Source organism: Equus quagga, chromosome 14 (genome assembly GCF_021613505.1).
Source record: "Equus quagga isolate Etosha38 chromosome 14, UCLA_HA_Equagga_1.0, whole genome shotgun sequence".
Lineage (NCBI taxonomy): Eukaryota > Metazoa > Chordata > Mammalia > Perissodactyla > Equidae > Equus > Equus quagga.
This window is the reverse complement of record NC_060280.1, coordinates 18,391,195-18,408,554: the sequence shown is the minus strand read 5'-3', so window position 1 is coordinate 18,408,554 and position 17,360 is coordinate 18,391,195. Positions and strand designations below refer to the sequence as shown.

The 17,360-nt window shown below is 40.8% G+C and overlaps 1 protein-coding gene across 1 annotated transcript; it reads right to left on the bottom strand.

Annotated features, from left to right (window-relative positions):
* Window positions 1–11,899: 11,899 nt before the first annotated feature.
* ZBED5 (zinc finger BED-type containing 5) lies at window positions 11,900–17,110 on the bottom strand. Its single transcript, XM_046685816.1, has one exon. The coding sequence runs from the start codon at window positions 13,966–13,968 to the stop codon at window positions 11,965–11,967; it is 2,004 nt and encodes a 667-aa protein (XP_046541772.1). The 5' UTR covers window positions 13,969–17,110; the 3' UTR covers window positions 11,900–11,964.
* Window positions 17,111–17,360: the final 250 nt, after the last annotated feature.

The window sequence follows — 17,360 nt, the reverse complement described above, 5'->3', positions numbered from 1 at the left end:
ATTTTATTTATTTATCTTTTTTTTTGAGGAAGATTGCCCTGAGCTAACATCCGTGCCCATCTTCCTCTACTTTATACGTGGGACGCCTGCCACAGCATGGTTTGACAAGTGGTGCACAGGTCCACACCCGGGATCCAAACTGGCAAACTCTGGGCCACCAAAGTGGAAGGTGTGAACTTAACCGCTGCACCACTGGGCCAGCCCCACAGATTTTTAATACTTTAGGAAGTTCCCTTTCTGGGGCTGGCTCCGTGGCCGAGTGGTTAAGTTTGCACGCTCCGCTGCGGTGGCCCAGGGTTCGGATCCTGGGCGCGAACATGGCACTGCTCGTCAGGCCACATTGAGGTGGTGTCCCACATCCCACAGCTAGAATGACCTGCAACTAAGATATACAGCTATGTACGGTTGGGGGGGCGGGAGGTTTGGGAAGATAAAGCAGGGGGAAAAAAAAAAGAGGATTGGCAACAGTTGTTAGCTCAGGTGCCAATCTTTAAAAAAAAAAAGAAAGTTCCCTTTCTAGACAAGTTTATGTTAACCCTACTTTATTCCTATGTATTCAATGGGAGAAGAGTAATAGATGGAAACACTGTGGGCTTTATAGTCAGGCAGATGTGACATGGATTCTCAGGTTTGCTACTTATTAGTTTTGTGAAACTGGATGAGTAACTTGAACACTGAGTCTGTAAGAGGCAGCCTTCTGCAATGGCTCACAGTGATCTCTGCCTCCTCGTATTCAAGTCTTTGTGTAATACTCTCTCCTTTTGAACGTAGGCTGGTCTGTATCTAGTGTCTTGCTTTTTTTTTTTTTTAAGGAAGATTGGCCCTGAGCTAACATCTGTGCCCATCTTCCTCTATTTCATATGTGGAACGCCTGCCACAGCATGGCTTGATAAGTGGTGCGTAGGTCTGCGCCCAGGATCTGAAACTGCGAACCCTGGGCTGCCAAAGCGTAGCGCATGAACTTAACTGCTAGGCCACTGGGCTGGCCTTATTTTTTTTTTTTTTTAATAATCAACAGAAATTTCTTACCGTTCTTCTGGAGGCTGAGAAGCCCAAGGTCAAGATGGCAGCAGATTCAGTGTCTGGTAGAGCCTGCATCCTGGTTTACTTAGTGACTTGCTTTTAATGAATAGAATACAAGAAAAGTGATAGGATAATCCTATTAGATTAGATTAGATTAGATTAGATTAGATTGTAAAAGTTTGCGACTTCTGTCTTACTGGCACTCCCTCACTTGCTGACTTTGATGAAGCCAGCTGGCATGCTATAAGGAGCCCTATAGGGAGGTCCACATGTCACGGAGCTGAGGGCAGCCTCCCACTCAGTCCAACGGCCTGTGAGAAACCAAACCCCACCCACAGGAGTGAGCTTAGAGGTGGCTCCTTCCCCAGTGGAGCCTTAAAATGACTGCAGCCCTGGCCAGTACCTTCACTGCAGCCTGTGGGAGACGCTGAAGCGGAATCTGAAGCTAAGCTGCACTTGGATTCCTGACCTACACAAACCATGCGGTAATAAATACTGTTTTAACCCACTATGTTTTTAAGCCACTAAGTTAATTTGTTATGCACTAGATAACTAATGCAGAGGTTTAGTTTCCTCATCTCTAAAATGGAGTTGATAGCTTACCTCACAGAGTAATCATAATTAAATGAAATAATGCGTATAAAGCATCTGGCAAGGGCTTGCCCGGTGGTGCAGCGGTTAAGTTCGCACATTCCACTTCAGCAGCCCAGGGTTTGCTGGTTCGGATCCCATGTGCGGATATGGCACCACTTGGCAAGCCATGCTGTGGCAGGCGTCCCACATATAAAGTAGAGGAAGATGGGCACAGATGTGAGCTCAGGGCCAGTCTGCCTCAGCAAAAAGAGGAGGGCTGGCAGCAGATGTTAGCTCAGGGCTAATCTTCCTCAAAAAAAAAAAAAGCATCTAGCATTCAATATGATATATTTTTTTTAAAAAAGGTAACTATTAACTCAAGTCCACTAAGGATCTCTACCAGGTAATGTTTTGTTATAACACTATTGGCATTAAAATGATTTTTAATAATGCTATAGCATTTTACAGTGATTTTACATACATATTTGATTCTCAGAGCAGGGCTGTGAATAAAACTGTATACTATAATACGAAACATATACGGTCTTAGTCCAGGTCTCTGGCACAGAGCTCCTAAAACCCTTGGAATTTCCTGAGTGATAGGAATGTCTTTTTGTCATTCATCAAGTGTCCCTTTAGAGCAAACCTGAGTTTATGCTAATGAGGTGACAGGGTGGGGCCCCTAGATAGCCTGCATGGAGCTGTTCTCCAGAAAGACCTAGTGATTAGAGTGGGAACTTTCAGATTCACCTGGAAAGGGGAAAGTAGGGGAAGGCTACAGATTACGCTCTATAAAAACTCTTCCACAAGAGTTGATGAGCTTCTGGGTTGGTGAACACGTGGACATGGGGCGAGAACAGCCTGCCCAAGAGAGAGCATGGAAGCTCTGCACCCCTTTCCGAATCCCTTGCCCTAGGCATGCATCTCTTCCACCTCGCCGTTCCTGAGTTATATCCTTTTATAAGAAACTGGTAAAAGTAAGTACATGTTTCTCTGAGTTCTGTGAGCCGCTCAAGAAAATTAATTGAACCCGAGGAGGGGGTCGTGGGAACCTCCCGTTTGTAGCTGGTCGCTATAGAAGGTGACAAGTTGGACTTGCCATTGGTGTCTGAAGGGTTTTGGGGGTTAGGCAGTCTTGTAGGACTGAGCCCTTAACCTGTGGGATCTGATGCTATCTCCAGGTAGATAACGTCAGGATTCAATTAAACTATAGGACACCCAGTCAGTGTCTGCTGAGAACTGAAGAACTGCTTGGTAGTGTTGAAAAAAACACATATTGAAAAGACAGAATAAAATATTCTTCTTCTTTTACAGATGAAGAAACTGAGAGTCAGAAAACTTAAGTGATTTGTCCAAGGTTCCACAACTAGTAAGTGTCACAGCTGAGATTCAAACCTAATCTTTTCCCATCATTACCACGTTGACATTCAACACTTATTTTATGAACTATTAGGTGTCAGACATTGTTCTAGGTCCTGAGAATCCAGAGGTGGATAAGACAGTCAAGGTCTCTGCTGTCATGGAGCTTATAGTCCTTTTTATACTATAAAATTGGAAATAAGAATTTAAACTTTTCATTAATTAAATTTTTCCTATGTTTATTCTGGATTGGTGTGCTTTTAGTATTTTATGACTTGGAAATACAACGTTTACTTAGTCAACTTTGTCCTGATTTGAGTAAATTTCACTAGCAGTGATATGATTAATACAAAGCATAGTCATCATTCTGTGTACCAGTATTTGACTGGCTAAATACTACATGAACGCTCCATACTTACACCAAACAATTCTTCACTGATTTTTCTTAACAGGATTTGTGCCTTCACCTTCAGATCTTTGTTTCATTTCTATTCATTTCTCATGTTTTGACATAAAGTTTAGTAGATGAAAGTCTGCTTTTTCCATTGAGTACAAAATAAAGCAAAACAGCATAGGTACAGTTATTGGTACAGCTCAATGTACGGAGTGCTGGACTTCTGTGACGCTTGCAGGAACCCCGTAAGAAACTCCTAATTGATAGTCAATTTATTGTGAAATTAGTAAGACACAAAACTTCAAGCCCACAACAGACTAGAGCTCTTTATTGTATCTGACTGGACACTAAAGCCTTGACAGTAGCTTCTTTTCTAGAACAAGTCCAGTTTGTCAGAAAAACAATTTATGGGGATGGCCCCATGGCCAAGTGGGTAAGTTTGCACGCTCTGCTTTGGCGGCCCAGGGTCTTGCTGGTTCAGATCCTGGGCGCAGACATGGCACTGCTCATCAGGCCATGTTGAGGTGGTGTCCCACATGCCACAACTAAAAAATATACAACTGTGTACTGGGGGGATTTGGAGGAGAAAAAGCAGGAAAAAAAAAAAAAAAGATTGGCAAGAGTTGCTAGCTCAGGTGCCAATCTTTAAAAATAAATAAATAAGTAAATAAGAATATTAAAAAAAAAAGAAAAAGAAAAACAATTTATTTCCAAAGCCTTTCTAAAAAGGTTATGTTGGCTTAATTCCTGATGACAGCTGTCTGGTCAATTTATGGTGCTTTGATAGACCATACGTACATTTAAAAGCTGGGAGGGGTACTTGAAAAGCAAAATGCTGTTAACATACATGTATTCTAGAACCTTTTTCGCTGCTGCCTCTTGAAATAGGTGCTTGGTTGAGGAAAAAAACAGTGAATGAATGTTGCTCAGTGAACCTGGGAGCCTCTAATAGCATTTGAGGCTTTGACAATATACCATGACTTTTTACTTCTTTTCAAGCATAAGAGACAATGTCTTAACCTTTTCATTTATACATGTAGAATAGTAAAAATAATATTTTGCATTTTAAAGGTCCTTCTCTAAACCCAAAGTACTTTGTAAGCGTTAGGCAATTAATTCTTCTATAGTTGTAACATGGTTATATAATCCACTGCAGAATTCATTACCTAACACCTATGAAGTGCTCTGGAAATGGACATTCAGAGTTATTTATTTTATTTTACTTTACTTTGTGACAAAGATTGGCCCTGAGCTAACATCTGTTGCCAATCTTTTGTTTTTTCTTCCCAAAGTACCAGTACATAGTTGTATATCCTCCTTGTAAATCATGCCAGTTCTTCTATGTGGGGCGCCGCCACAGCATGGCCTGATGAGTGGTGTGTAGGTCCACACTCAGGATCTGCACCAGTGAACCCTGGTCCACTGAAGCAGAGCATATGAACTTCACCACTCTGCCACAGGTCAAGCCCTAGATTGAGTTTTTAAATATTGTTTTAGTAGCATGGAGAAAGCCTTGGAATAAAATCTTATCCTGTCATTCCAAGCCAACCCAGTGCTGTATCATTCAGACCAGAGTGTCCCTGCATATTTTAGGCAAGGAGATAAGGGCTACCTCTTTATATGAAATCTTGAAGTCACCCGGAGGAGGGAGTTTAAAAATTGTTAAAAAATAATTCCAACAGTGAAATTCCTAAGAATGAGTCCCTTTTGCTTCTCTATCCACTAAGAATTCTGAGATGCTCTTCCCTCAGGAACAGGGGAAAGGTGGGGAAGAGTTATGGCAGCAAAAAGGACATGGAGGTAGCAGCCATGAGGCTTGGAGACTCAGCATTCATCTGTTCACTCAATAAAAACATAATGAAAGCCAAATCTGGGCATTTTTTTTTATTTTTTTTTTAAAGATTTTATTTTTTCCTTTTTCTCCCCAAAGCCCCCCGGTACATAGTTGTGTATTCTTCGTTGTGGGTTCCTCTAGTTGTGGCATGTGGGACGCTGCCTCAGCGTGGTCTGACGAGCAGTGCCATGTCCGCGCCCAGGATTCGAACCGACGAAACACTGGGCCGCCTGCAGCGGAGCGCGCGAACTTAACCACTCGGCCACGGGGCCAGCCCCCAAATCTGGGCATTTTTATAGATCACGGGGCTTTAATTAATGCATTACATTTCCTATGACAAAAGATAACCATCATTAAATTTTGCACGCTCCCAAATTTAGATAGTTGTGCTGCAAAACAGTACCACAAGGAGTCTAGCATGGTGCTACACGAGATGAACAGGTCCAAGTATGTTCCTTGCTCTTGAGAATGTAGATGGAGAAACTTTCAATTAACATGTACGCTTTTCAAAATGGGGTCTTGAAAGCTCTGGGTTCTCCCCAGCAGCATATGAAGGTCCCAGTATCACCGAAACTTTGAGCTTTTCAAAAGAAAGGGTCCTATGTGGGTGGACATTGTGTCTGTACTAATGGGTCTAAAATATCTGTTATAATAGCTCTTCCCTCAATGCCTTCATACATATTTATCTATAAATACCCCTCGGAGGTGGTACCCTAACCCCCACCCCCTTCTCTCATTTCAGAGAACCACAATGGTTTCCCATTGTACTTGAACCAAAATCCAAACTCCTTATATTGGCCCCTAATACCCTAAGTAATCCGGTTCCTTCCTACCTCTTTGACAACTTCTATTATGCTCATGGTGCTCTTTATTCCAGACATATCAATCTTCTTTCTGTTCTTCAAACACATCAAGCTCTTTCTGAATCAGGGTGTTTGCACTTGCCTTCCCTCCATCTGGAATATTCTTTCCCCAGTCTTCATTTGACTGGTTCCTTCTTTTGACTCAGGCTTTGGCTCAAATGTCACTTTCTTGAAGAGACTGTCTCGGATGAACTTAGCTAACACTCTCCCTCATTACTCTATTAACCTGTTTTATTTTCTTCATGGCACTTAACAGTTTGTCTTTCCCACTAGAATGTAAATTCTTTCAGAGTAATGACACCTTTACTCCCGTTTGTTTCTTAGTGTTGCTATAGATTTAGTCTAAGGTTGATATTTCTTTCAGCTTGTCTATGAAATTTTAGGAAAGTAGAGTCAAATGTAGGAATTTAGGTCATCATCTTAAACCTGAAGTCTCAGCTTGTTTGGAGAAAAGTTTATTTTGCTCAAAGGTATTTGTCAAGAAAGTCATGCTAACTGTGATGTGACAGATTTCACCTTGTTAACATATTAACTATTCTGAGAAGTTAAAACAATCCTTTAGGGAAATTGTTTATAACTTTGATAGAAAGCAACTTTTAGGATAGAAGACCACTCAAACTATTTCAGGCTGATTATTTCTCCTATATAGTATATGACTTATTAAACTTTAAAAAAATTCCGTCATATTTATTAGGGTCTTCAACAACATAAGAAAAAATGAAGAGGTGTTTTCAAGTTTAATTTCTAATTTTGTTGAATTATATACCTTATCCATACCTGATTAACCTAAGTTAATAAGGAAAATCTACTTATTACCAAGTTGTCCCACTAAGAGAAATAAATGGCATTTGATGGTATCTAATAACATCAATATACGTGATTTAGTTTCTGGTCTATAAAACATTACCAGTGACAGTGTTTTGAATGAGAACACTATGGTAGATAGCTGAGTAACCAGAGATCAGACTATCTTAGTTTGGGATGGCACTCATCTCATCATTGCAGCTAAGTTTACCAATAAATTCTAGTTTTATTTATTAAGATTGCTTTCCCTTTAGACCACTCTATTAGCTAAGACAATTTTGCCTATGGTAATAGAAAGCCCAGTGTAAACTATTTTAAACAATGAAGGACATTTATTGGCTTAGGTAACAAAAAAATAACAGGCAGGATTGTGATCAAGTGTGGTTCAGTGAGGGCTCTGGTTTAATTCCTCACTGTTAGGCGGCTCTGCCTTCCTGTGTGCTGGCCTTACCCCCAGGCTGGTCTGGAGGGCTGCAGCAATGCCAGGCCTCCCAAGCACACAGGACATTTATCTCTTCCTTTAGTGTAAGGAAATGTCTTTTCTCAAAGCCCCTGTAATACTGCCCTTGCTTTTCACTAGCCTGTGTTGGGTCACATGCTATTCCTGTGGCCAGAGTAATACTATGCCTTAATAGGCTTAGATCCAGTTTTCTGAACACTTTTTGTTAAGGGCAATGGCATTACACTCACCAGTGTTTTTCAAATGATGGATCATGACTCAAGAATGGATCATGAAATTAATCTCTGGGTCCTAATCATTTCAAAAATTAAATATTTGAGATTGCATCACACATATGAAGGATTAGCATTGTTTTATGAAACTTCGGTGCCCACATAGACACACACCTGGGTTATAAGGTAAAATCGGTTTGTTATAGTGAATCGGGGGCAATAAAAGTTTGACAGCTACTGTCTTAGACAAAACAGGTTCACTCTCAAAAGCTGAAGCGGGGTCAGCTTTTGCTTAAGTCCATGGATTATGTAGAAGTGGATACCTGAAAGAAAATCAGAGTACGACTCGGGAAAGGAAAACAGATTCTGGGGATACAGTCAACAATTTCCACTGCAGCCTACCTGACACTTTAGTTATTATTTAATCTTCACTGGATTCCAACATAGTTATACTAAACATATTTTAGGCTTCCTAATGCTTTCTAAATTTCAAAGTACATCTCCCTTCCAAAAAAGCACTCCATTCCTTCCATCCAATAAATACCCATGATGGGGCAATTAATAAATTTTATCATTTGGCTGGTGGAAAGTATGGTAAATGACTCATTAAGAAAGTTTGGCTTCTAGGGAAAAAAACGTATTTCAAATAACTGAGCACATCTTACCATCACCTTAATCTTTATTTAGGTTTAAATTTTCATCTTATTTAACAAGAACTTTAGAGCTCCTTCTAGTTCAACCCCTTTCATTTAATAAGTGAAGAAAACTAAGGCCTAGAGAATGAACTTATCCAAGGCAGTTAATTAGCTGCAGAACACAAGTCTCTTGATACCTGCTTCAGAATTCTTTCCATTGTACTAATTAACAGTGCAGTTACAACAACTTTAAAAAGTGAAAGTAAATAAACATGCCTAAGTTCCAGAGGCACCTAAATTTACATAGCTGATGGATTCTTTCAAGAGCTGCAGGTGAATTATACCTTGGGGAGTAAAACTGCAATTTTTTTTTTTTTGGCTAAGCAAGATTCACCCTGAGCTAACATCTGTTGCCAAGTTTTCCTCTTTTTGCTTGAGGAAGATTTGCCCTGAGCTAACATCTGTGCCAATCTTCTTCTATTTTGTATGTGGATTGCTGCCATAGCATGGCCACTGATGAGTGGTGTTATGTCCGCACCCAGGCTGCCGAAGCTGAGCACACCAAACTTAACCACTAGGCCATGGGGCCATGCCCTAAAATTGCATTTTTAAGGCAACAGGGGAGCTTATTAAAGAATTGCTGCTCTTGAAGTCTTTGAATGGCAAATAAAAGTTACTGCCTTATTAAAGTCTGGCTAAGGATTTTAAAGCTAATTTTCATGTTATATGAGTTGTATTTCACCTTAATACTTTACCTATTAAGCACCAATTCACTGCATACTTTTTGTATGATTAGAAAGTGGCTAAGTTCTACGAGTTCTTCCTAAAGAAGTCTTAGCTACAAGAGATTACAATACATGTATTTATGTATGTGTGGTACTAGGGCAAGATTGACACAGGAAACAATCCTAAGAAATCAAGGCAATTTCAACTACTTGAAACATAGGGATGAAAAGTGGGAAAAGTCCTTTTGGGCTGGATTTATCGGGAACTTTACTATTTTGTGCACAGGCAGGAAGGGTAGCTGTCATTTCAGGATGCTCTAAGAATTTCAGTCCTCAAATATTTCTTCCATTATGAAGTAGAATGCCACTCATTTCTTCTTTGAAGAGTTATTTTCTTTTGTGTGAAAGGGTTTGTCGATGGCTTCCCTCTAGTTCCAGTCAGACCCTCTAGTATTTGGAGTCTTAGGGAGTGCTGGCAGAAGGGCAACCGAAGGGCTTTGGAAGTCCAAAAGATAGGGAGTCTGATAGTGCTCAAGACTTACTTTGTTTGCTTTTGTTTTATTTAAGGAAGGCTGACTCTGAAGGGTAAGTAGGGTTTAATCATACAGGAAAAGAATCTTCTCTTTTGGGATTCAGTCATGGTAACTAGAGTAGGTTAGGGTAATACAGAAGTTGCTGTCTGGAACTAGACTTGCCTATCATCCAGCAGGCATCAGGTCCACTTAGTTCATTCTTACTAGCCAGGCAGTATCCGTAATTAGTCCTGATAGGTTGTAAAACAAGTGAGCAGTCAGCATCAAGAACTAAGTGGGATAGTGTTGGCTTTAAAGAGGTCTAGTAGCAGATAGCAGGGTCCCAGTCAACAGACCTGGGTTTAAATGCAGGAATCTAGACTCTCAGAGGAGGTGGTTAGGGGTAAAGGATTGGAAAGCAAGAGGTCTTACTTTCAAGAGGCTGACATCCCGGACAAATGACCTAATCATGGGCTCAGATTCAGTAACCACATAAGGCATCTAGTTAGCCGACTTGGGGGATCAGTCAGGCTTTGACATTACGACATTGTACGTTTTCATCAAACTAGATAGATTTTTCTGGGATGTGACGACAAAAAGTATTGCATGTATGAGCAATCATGATGAATCTTTTTGGAGAGTTAATTTTACTTGACAGTAATTTAATACCTATTTTTACACCAAAATAAGAAGTCATACTTTGAAGTACATGGCTAATTTTCGATGAATCTAGAGAAGTAAACAGAGGATTTCAAAGAAATGTCAATTTTAGCAGGGGGTTTTAGCTATACTCCGAAGTAACTGATGCTCTTAGAAAAGTCTGAAAGGCAATGAGTGCAAAAAGTACCGTCTTTGGAAAAGATCCATTTAACCTAAGTTCTGCTACTTATTATGTGACCTTGGGCAAATTCAAAAATTACCTAATCACATAAGATTGTCGTAAAGATTACTAACAACATATCAGCATTTAGTAAGGTACCTGACAGATAAATATGTACATAATAATGTGACAAAGGGGAAAAAATTTGGGCAAGAAACTCTATCTTGCTACCTCAGATTAGGTCAGGTCCTATGGCCTGGAGAGCTATTAAGCCTCTACAGAGAATAAAACTCAAGACTACAAGTGTGAGTGTGGAGTGAAGTTTAATTGGGATGTGGCTGGATGGGGCAGGGAACTAATATGTCACACATCTATTCTTATCATCCACATTAGAGGAGTTTTATATAGATACTCATTTAATCTCAGTAACAGCCCTTCAAAGAAGGCATAATTATAATCTTACAGATGAGATAACTGAGGTGCAGGACGGCTCAAATTGCCCAACGTTAAATAGCTAGTTAAGTAGTGAAGCAGGTACCGGAACCTAGTCATTCTACCACATTCTGCCTTAGTGTGGGGAGGCACTCCTATCCCCCAAAATGGGAGATAGGTTTGAATAAGGGAGATTAAATAAGTAATGGCTATCTACAGTAGCTCCTCACTACAGGAGCAACACAAAATGTTTAATACTGAGTTGGTCCTCTGTGTTGTGTGATGTGCCATGAAAAGAGAAGCCCAGACAGGAAAGTCAGCATTCTAATATTCATAATATTCTAAGAATAAATTGACAGCGGTTTCAAGTCTAATCATCTTCAAGTACAGTAAGGCTTCATTAATTTAGACAACAGTATATGAAATTTGCAACAATGTATTTAAGCAGTAAGAAACAAAAGAAAATATCTGAATCTTCTTCATACTTCCTCCCCTCACCTCCAGTAATTCAGCTCGAATCAAAGCTGTGACTTCTGCCTAACGGCCACACTGAATTCTAGTTACTAGAATAACTGAGCCCAAAACAGAAAGCGTAGCCTCCTACACACATGCAGAATATACAAATATACGCCACCAAGCCCTATTCCATTGTTGGTTCACCTTCACCAAAATTTTTTCCCTTATTGAGCATTAACTTTAGAAGGCCTTTTGCCAGATAAAAGAGAAACAGAGCTGGATAAGACCCTATGAGAGCTCATTTTAGTTAACACTGGGAATCACGAGACCAGCAAGCAGTTCACAGTTGAGACAGATACAAAAAATAGGGCCAAAATAGAAAGATAAAGAGAATGAAAGCACCAAAGATAAATTAAGTCAAAGTGTTGAAAAGCAAATAGGAGTTTGTCAGGAAGCAACGGAAAAGAATAGCCTTCTGAGGCGGAAAGCATGAAACAGTGTGATATGTTTAGGAAATAGCAAGAAGTTCCATGGGATTCGGGGGCTACAGAGTAGGCGTGGCTAGAAAGATCAGTAGTGATTAGATCCTGAAGAGATATGTTATGCTAAGGGACTGGGGCTTTATCTTGTGGATCAACATTTCCTGGTTATGACACGACCACAGAGCCCTTTGAAATTACAATGTGAAGAAGAAATACCAATAATAATGTCTACATTTCTGATACTTTAGCTTTCTTAAAATCTAAGAAGTATAAAAAATTTGAATCATTTTATTTCAAACCTCAGTACACCAGAGATGGAGTAAATCATTGTTTATTTTCGTCTTATATTTGGTTATTGAGACATGCAAAACCCTCCAGTTTTAATGAGAACAGTGTTTTTGTGTCTTTTTATCACATATCCGCTTAATATTAGGTGTAATGTTGCTAAGTCGGATCCGCATATGAGGTGCAGCATCAAGTCTTTTCCTATATTTCGTTTTTGTTGCAGCATAATATGAAAACCCTGTTTCACATAGGTGCATTGTAGCAAAAGGAAGAAGTACACGAACTGCACGCCTTGCAATGCTTGGGTACTCTTGAATTAGGCTACTCCAAAAATCATTTAGTGAAAGTTCACTGAAATTTTGTTTCACTTGAGAATCAGACGTTAAATCAATCAGGCTCTCATAGTCCCGTGCTACTAATGAGGCTGGCTTAACAGTTACTGTAAATGGATTTCTAACCCAAGCATTATTGTCATTTGTTACAGGAAAATATTTTAAGAGAGTAGAGCGCAAACCCCTTAGGTGCTGCACAATGGCACTGCAAATATCTTTATCAACTGTAGAATTAATTTCAGTCAAAAAGTCACTGAGGGTAGGAAAACAATCAAAATTTTCTTCTTCTACAGACGAAGCCCAAAATTCCAATTTTCTTAATAATGATGACATTTTATCAAATACTGTAAAAACTGTCACATTTTTTCCTTGCATTGACAGATTAACCTCATTTAATTTAGTAAAAATATCTGCAAGATATGCAAGTCTTAGCAGCCACGATGAATTTGTTAAACAATCAGATAGTCGAAAAGCAGAATCCATGAAAACCAATAGTTCACGACGAAGCTCAAAGAGTCTTACAAGAACTTTACCTCGGGAAAGCCACCTCACCTCTGTATTCAGAAGAAGTGCTGTGTGCTGGGCACCCATTTCTTCACATAAAATTTTTAGTAGTCTGGACTGATGTGGCCGAGCTTTAATATAATTGATGATTTGTACTGCCTGATCTAGCACATTTTTCAGAGTTGTAGGCATTATTTTAACTGCTAGTGCATGTCTATACAATAGGCAGTGACTACTGGTGCTTTCGGGAGCCACATATTTTATGAAGGTGACAGCCTCAGCAATTTTCCCATCCATTGCCCTAGAAGCATCACTACAAACATCAACACATTTTTCCCATTCAATTTCATGTCTCTGCATAAAACCATTGATGCAGTTGAAAATTTCTTCCCCAGTAGCATTACTTTGCAAAGATTCACATAAGAGTAGGTCTTCCTCAATAGACTTATTAAACCTGTAACGAACAAACACAAGCAGCACAGCAAGTCCTGAAACATCAGCTGATTCATCTAGTTGCAGTGAAAAACCATCACAAATTTTCAGTCTACAAACAAGCTCTTCTTCAATGTCAGCAGCTAGATCCTTAATACGGCGTGCAACGGTACTGTTCGATAGTTGTACTGCATCTATTTTTTTACTGTATTGTTCATCAAACATCCGCATCACGACATCCTTTGCACAAGGCTTGATAAGCAATTCTCCAATAGTATGAGCCTCTCCACTCAGGGCTATATGGTAACTTACATTGTACGATGCCTCTGTAGCACTTTCATTATCTGTATTGACAATTTTAGGTGTTGGGGGTTTATTATTTTCAGGTGAATCAAGATGTTGCTTAAAAAAGCTGATGTCTTTGTCTTTATATGCAGCATGTTTAGTTTCCAAATGTCTTCGAAGCTTACTAGGGGCCAAAGAGCTATTTGATAAAATTTTCTTACATAACACACACTGAGCGTGAGGTGCATCTCTATTTCCAAAGTAAGTAAATCCAAAAGACAAATAACTTTCATCATATTTTCTTCTTTTTGGTTTCTTACTAAATGTTATTTTGTTGGAACTGGACATAAATTTGACCCTGGAAAGCTCACCTTCTGATTTTTTAGAAACTGAAGGCTGCAATTGTTCATCTTCATCTTGTAATATTCCAACCTTTTGATCATTTGATTCAGACACAATTTGATAACAAAAAGATTCTACTTCTTGTTTAAGACTTCCTTGCTTCAGCAACAGATCCATAGGCAATGTATTTGTAGTACAAAACATGGTTAATTTAGAATAAACATTGAGTATCACAAATGTATTGAAATTTTAAGACAGGATACATAGAAGATGAGCAATCATCAAAGAGATGATACATAGCAACACATCAGTTAATTTGTAAATGCTGCCTAAGCATCAATGCGCAGATGGAACATCACACGTTCGTCTATCAGGTGATCTCTCATGCGACTTCCTGGTGTTCTCAGGTATGGCACACCTTTTCTTAAAGGTAGATTATCACATAAAAATAAAAGCTATAGAAATGAGTTTAGTAGTCTTAAACTTATATTTTAAAATAAACTATAAAGAAAAATTGTTAGCATTGATCTTTTTCTCAGAACACATTAACTTAAGAGAATATTAATATTCTATAAAACACAATTTGGGAACCATTAGGCTAAGAAATAATGAAGAACTGGTAAGTTGTATTTTCAAGAAAGGGACCTTGAGGAGTACGTCCTATGGCAGGGGTTGGCAAACTTTTTCTGTAAAGGGCCACACAGTCTATTGCAACTGCTCAACTCTGTAGTTGTAGTGTGGCAGCAGCCATAGATAATACGTAAAAGAATGGACACAGCTGTGTTCCAATAAACCTCTATCTACAAAAACAATACGGGCCATAATTACCAACCCCTACTCATGGTATATAGTATCTTGGAAATCTCTTAGCTTTCTAACGCCTACTGCCATTAGATACATTCATTGTTGATACTATTACACATGTCAAGGCTCCTTTCAGAGCTAGCAACTATTTTGATGAGCCATACTAAAAACAAACACAGCTCAAAGTTTTGCAAGACACGGAATTCGGTTGTATCTTAAATACTACATATTATCATTGAAAATAAACTGTAGATCAAAAGTTTGCTACTATTTCTCTGGAGTTAAAAGTACATAAATATTCATATTATCCAAATTAAGACTCATTCAAAGTAATATATATTTTACTGTTTATTCTGCATCCCATTACAGTATAGGCGAAGGCTTAACTAGAACCTAAAGAGAACATACATTCTCATTTTAATAGGTTTATTCCTCATACAAAAACAAAAAAGTCTAATTAAAAGGAAAGGTAATGCAAATTTTAGGACCTCTAAAGGCTACTAATAGGTTTATAAGTTAAGGCATACACATTTAGTGTCTGTCCATACATATCTACTTTCAATTTAAACTTTGATTTGGCTACAGAGTAAGGTTTGTATTTTCATGTTAGATCTTGAATCAAAACGGTTTTCCCATCAACAGCTGGTGGGTAAGATACCTGAAACGAGGAGTGCTCCCTTCTGCAATCACATTCTCCACCTTAGCAGCTTGAGATGCAGACTCTTCAAAAGAATAAAATTAAGGGATGGGGTGGAAGGGGAGTAACCAAAAGCCTAGAATGAGAAAAAGTAAAATTAGACACTGCAAAAGCAGAACTACAAACCTCTAAGATGACCTTTCATGACAATTTATTTTAGATCCAGGCAGTGCACATGATTCTTCACAGTAATGCACATCTTGGACTGAAATAGAAGATGCGTAGCATAGTAAAAATGCTACAATTTCCCCTTGTCTAATACACTGGTAATTTCATTGATTTGAGACGCTCCCTCCCCCACTGACTTCATAGAAATACTAAACCTAACTGTTCAAAGTACAGTCACATCTTAGTATCGCTAAAACTAAGCAGTGAAAGTATTCTAAAATGGAATTATACATGCCAGCGTTACACGAAACATGTCTTTTTGCTAGAACTATTTCCATCTCCTCAGGTTACTAATGTTTACGGAGTGAGCATGGTTTACTATGTGCCAGTGACTGCTGAATTCTTCATAGATTATCTCATTTAATCCTCAAAACAAACCTGAGAGTCCGGGACTATCAATAACCCCACTTTAGAGACCAACAGATAGACACAAAGAGGTTATGTCACCTGCTAAGTTACATCTTCTAAGGGAAGAACTAAGAACAGAACCCCAAATGTTCGACTGCATAGCCCACGTGCCAAGCTATCACTGGTGTGTTCCTTAACACTCTTAATTTCCCAAGCACTAAATATCCGGGAGGAGTTGGGCGGTGCAGAGAGAAATGGATTACGGTGGGTTACCACTGGCATCAGCAGACAGCCCTACTTCACCATTATTGGGAGCAAAAGAGCAGTAGATTCTCCTTCCACAATCTCGATTTGGATTGAGCCACAGAGAACTTCCTGGAGCTGCCGGTTGACCTAAGAGATTAGGACCCCTCTCCTTTGCTGCCAGAGGAGGACACAACGGAGTAGGAAGCAGGGCCTCGTCCCCACCTCTTTTAGAGGGGCGTCCTCGGATCTCTCGAGGACAAAGAGTCTGGAGTCCCTAGAGAGTAAAGTTTCCGTTCCACTCCCCGAAAACGGCTGGGGGAAGTGGGACCCTCATCTCGTCTCTGCTTCCACTTAAATTGACAGGTGACACAAGGCATCCACCCCCGCCCTCGGGTGGTTCCAGCTTTGAACAATACCCTCGAGGGCAGGAGGGCTGGGTGGCAGTGCAGTCCGGTCAGACAGCCCAGGCAGGAGGTGGGCACGGGCATCGCTGCCAACACGGCTATGCTTTCTCCAACGGTCCCCTCGATGTGCGGCCCGGGCCCGCTGTCCCTCAGCTCCTGGGCACAGGGGCGCGCTGCCCCCAAAGCGCCGCAGTCGGGGCTCACTCCCGTCGGCGGCCACCCTCGCCTCCACAACGCTTCTCTCGCGTCCCCGGGCCGTCGCCTCACCTCACTACCCCATGAACTCGTCTCGGCACCCAATCCTATCTTTCTCCTCCATCTCCATCGGTGACGGGGAGAGCGGGCTCCGCAGCGGCCCGGCTGCAGGGCAGGGCCGCGCTCCCGGCCGAGCCTGCGGCCGCCATTTTAAACAGCTCCGGCAGCGGCCATTTCAGAGCGCGCCACTCAGCCGCCGGGGCGACTCTGGTCCTCACCTTCACCGAGGCCTGAACGGGGTCAAGAGCCAGTCGTCGCGGACTGGAGGGGGGTGGGGGAAGGGGGAATGAAAAACAAAACAGAGGAAAGAAGGATTTGGGGACAGGGTGATGCTCTCGGCTCAGGGATCTCGCCTATGCCACCTCCATAAAGATCCGATTCGCAGCTGGCGCGGTCGCTCCTCTGAAGATAAATTTAGCACTCTGGGGCACCCGAACTTACTGTCTCCGCGAGCGACTCTGCCGCCGCCCAGTCAGCGCCAGAGTTGCTCCCCGCCACCAATCCGCGCTGAGCAGCAGGGCGGGACCAAAGGAAAGGACCAAGCTCGGTTGAGGTGCGGCCGAGCCTGGCCGCCGCGCTGGATTCGTGGGAGCAGGGAGGCTGGGTGGTGCCAACGTGAAGCGATTGTTTTCAAACTTTCCTCGGCCCGTGTCTGCCCGGGTGCTTGTGTAGAA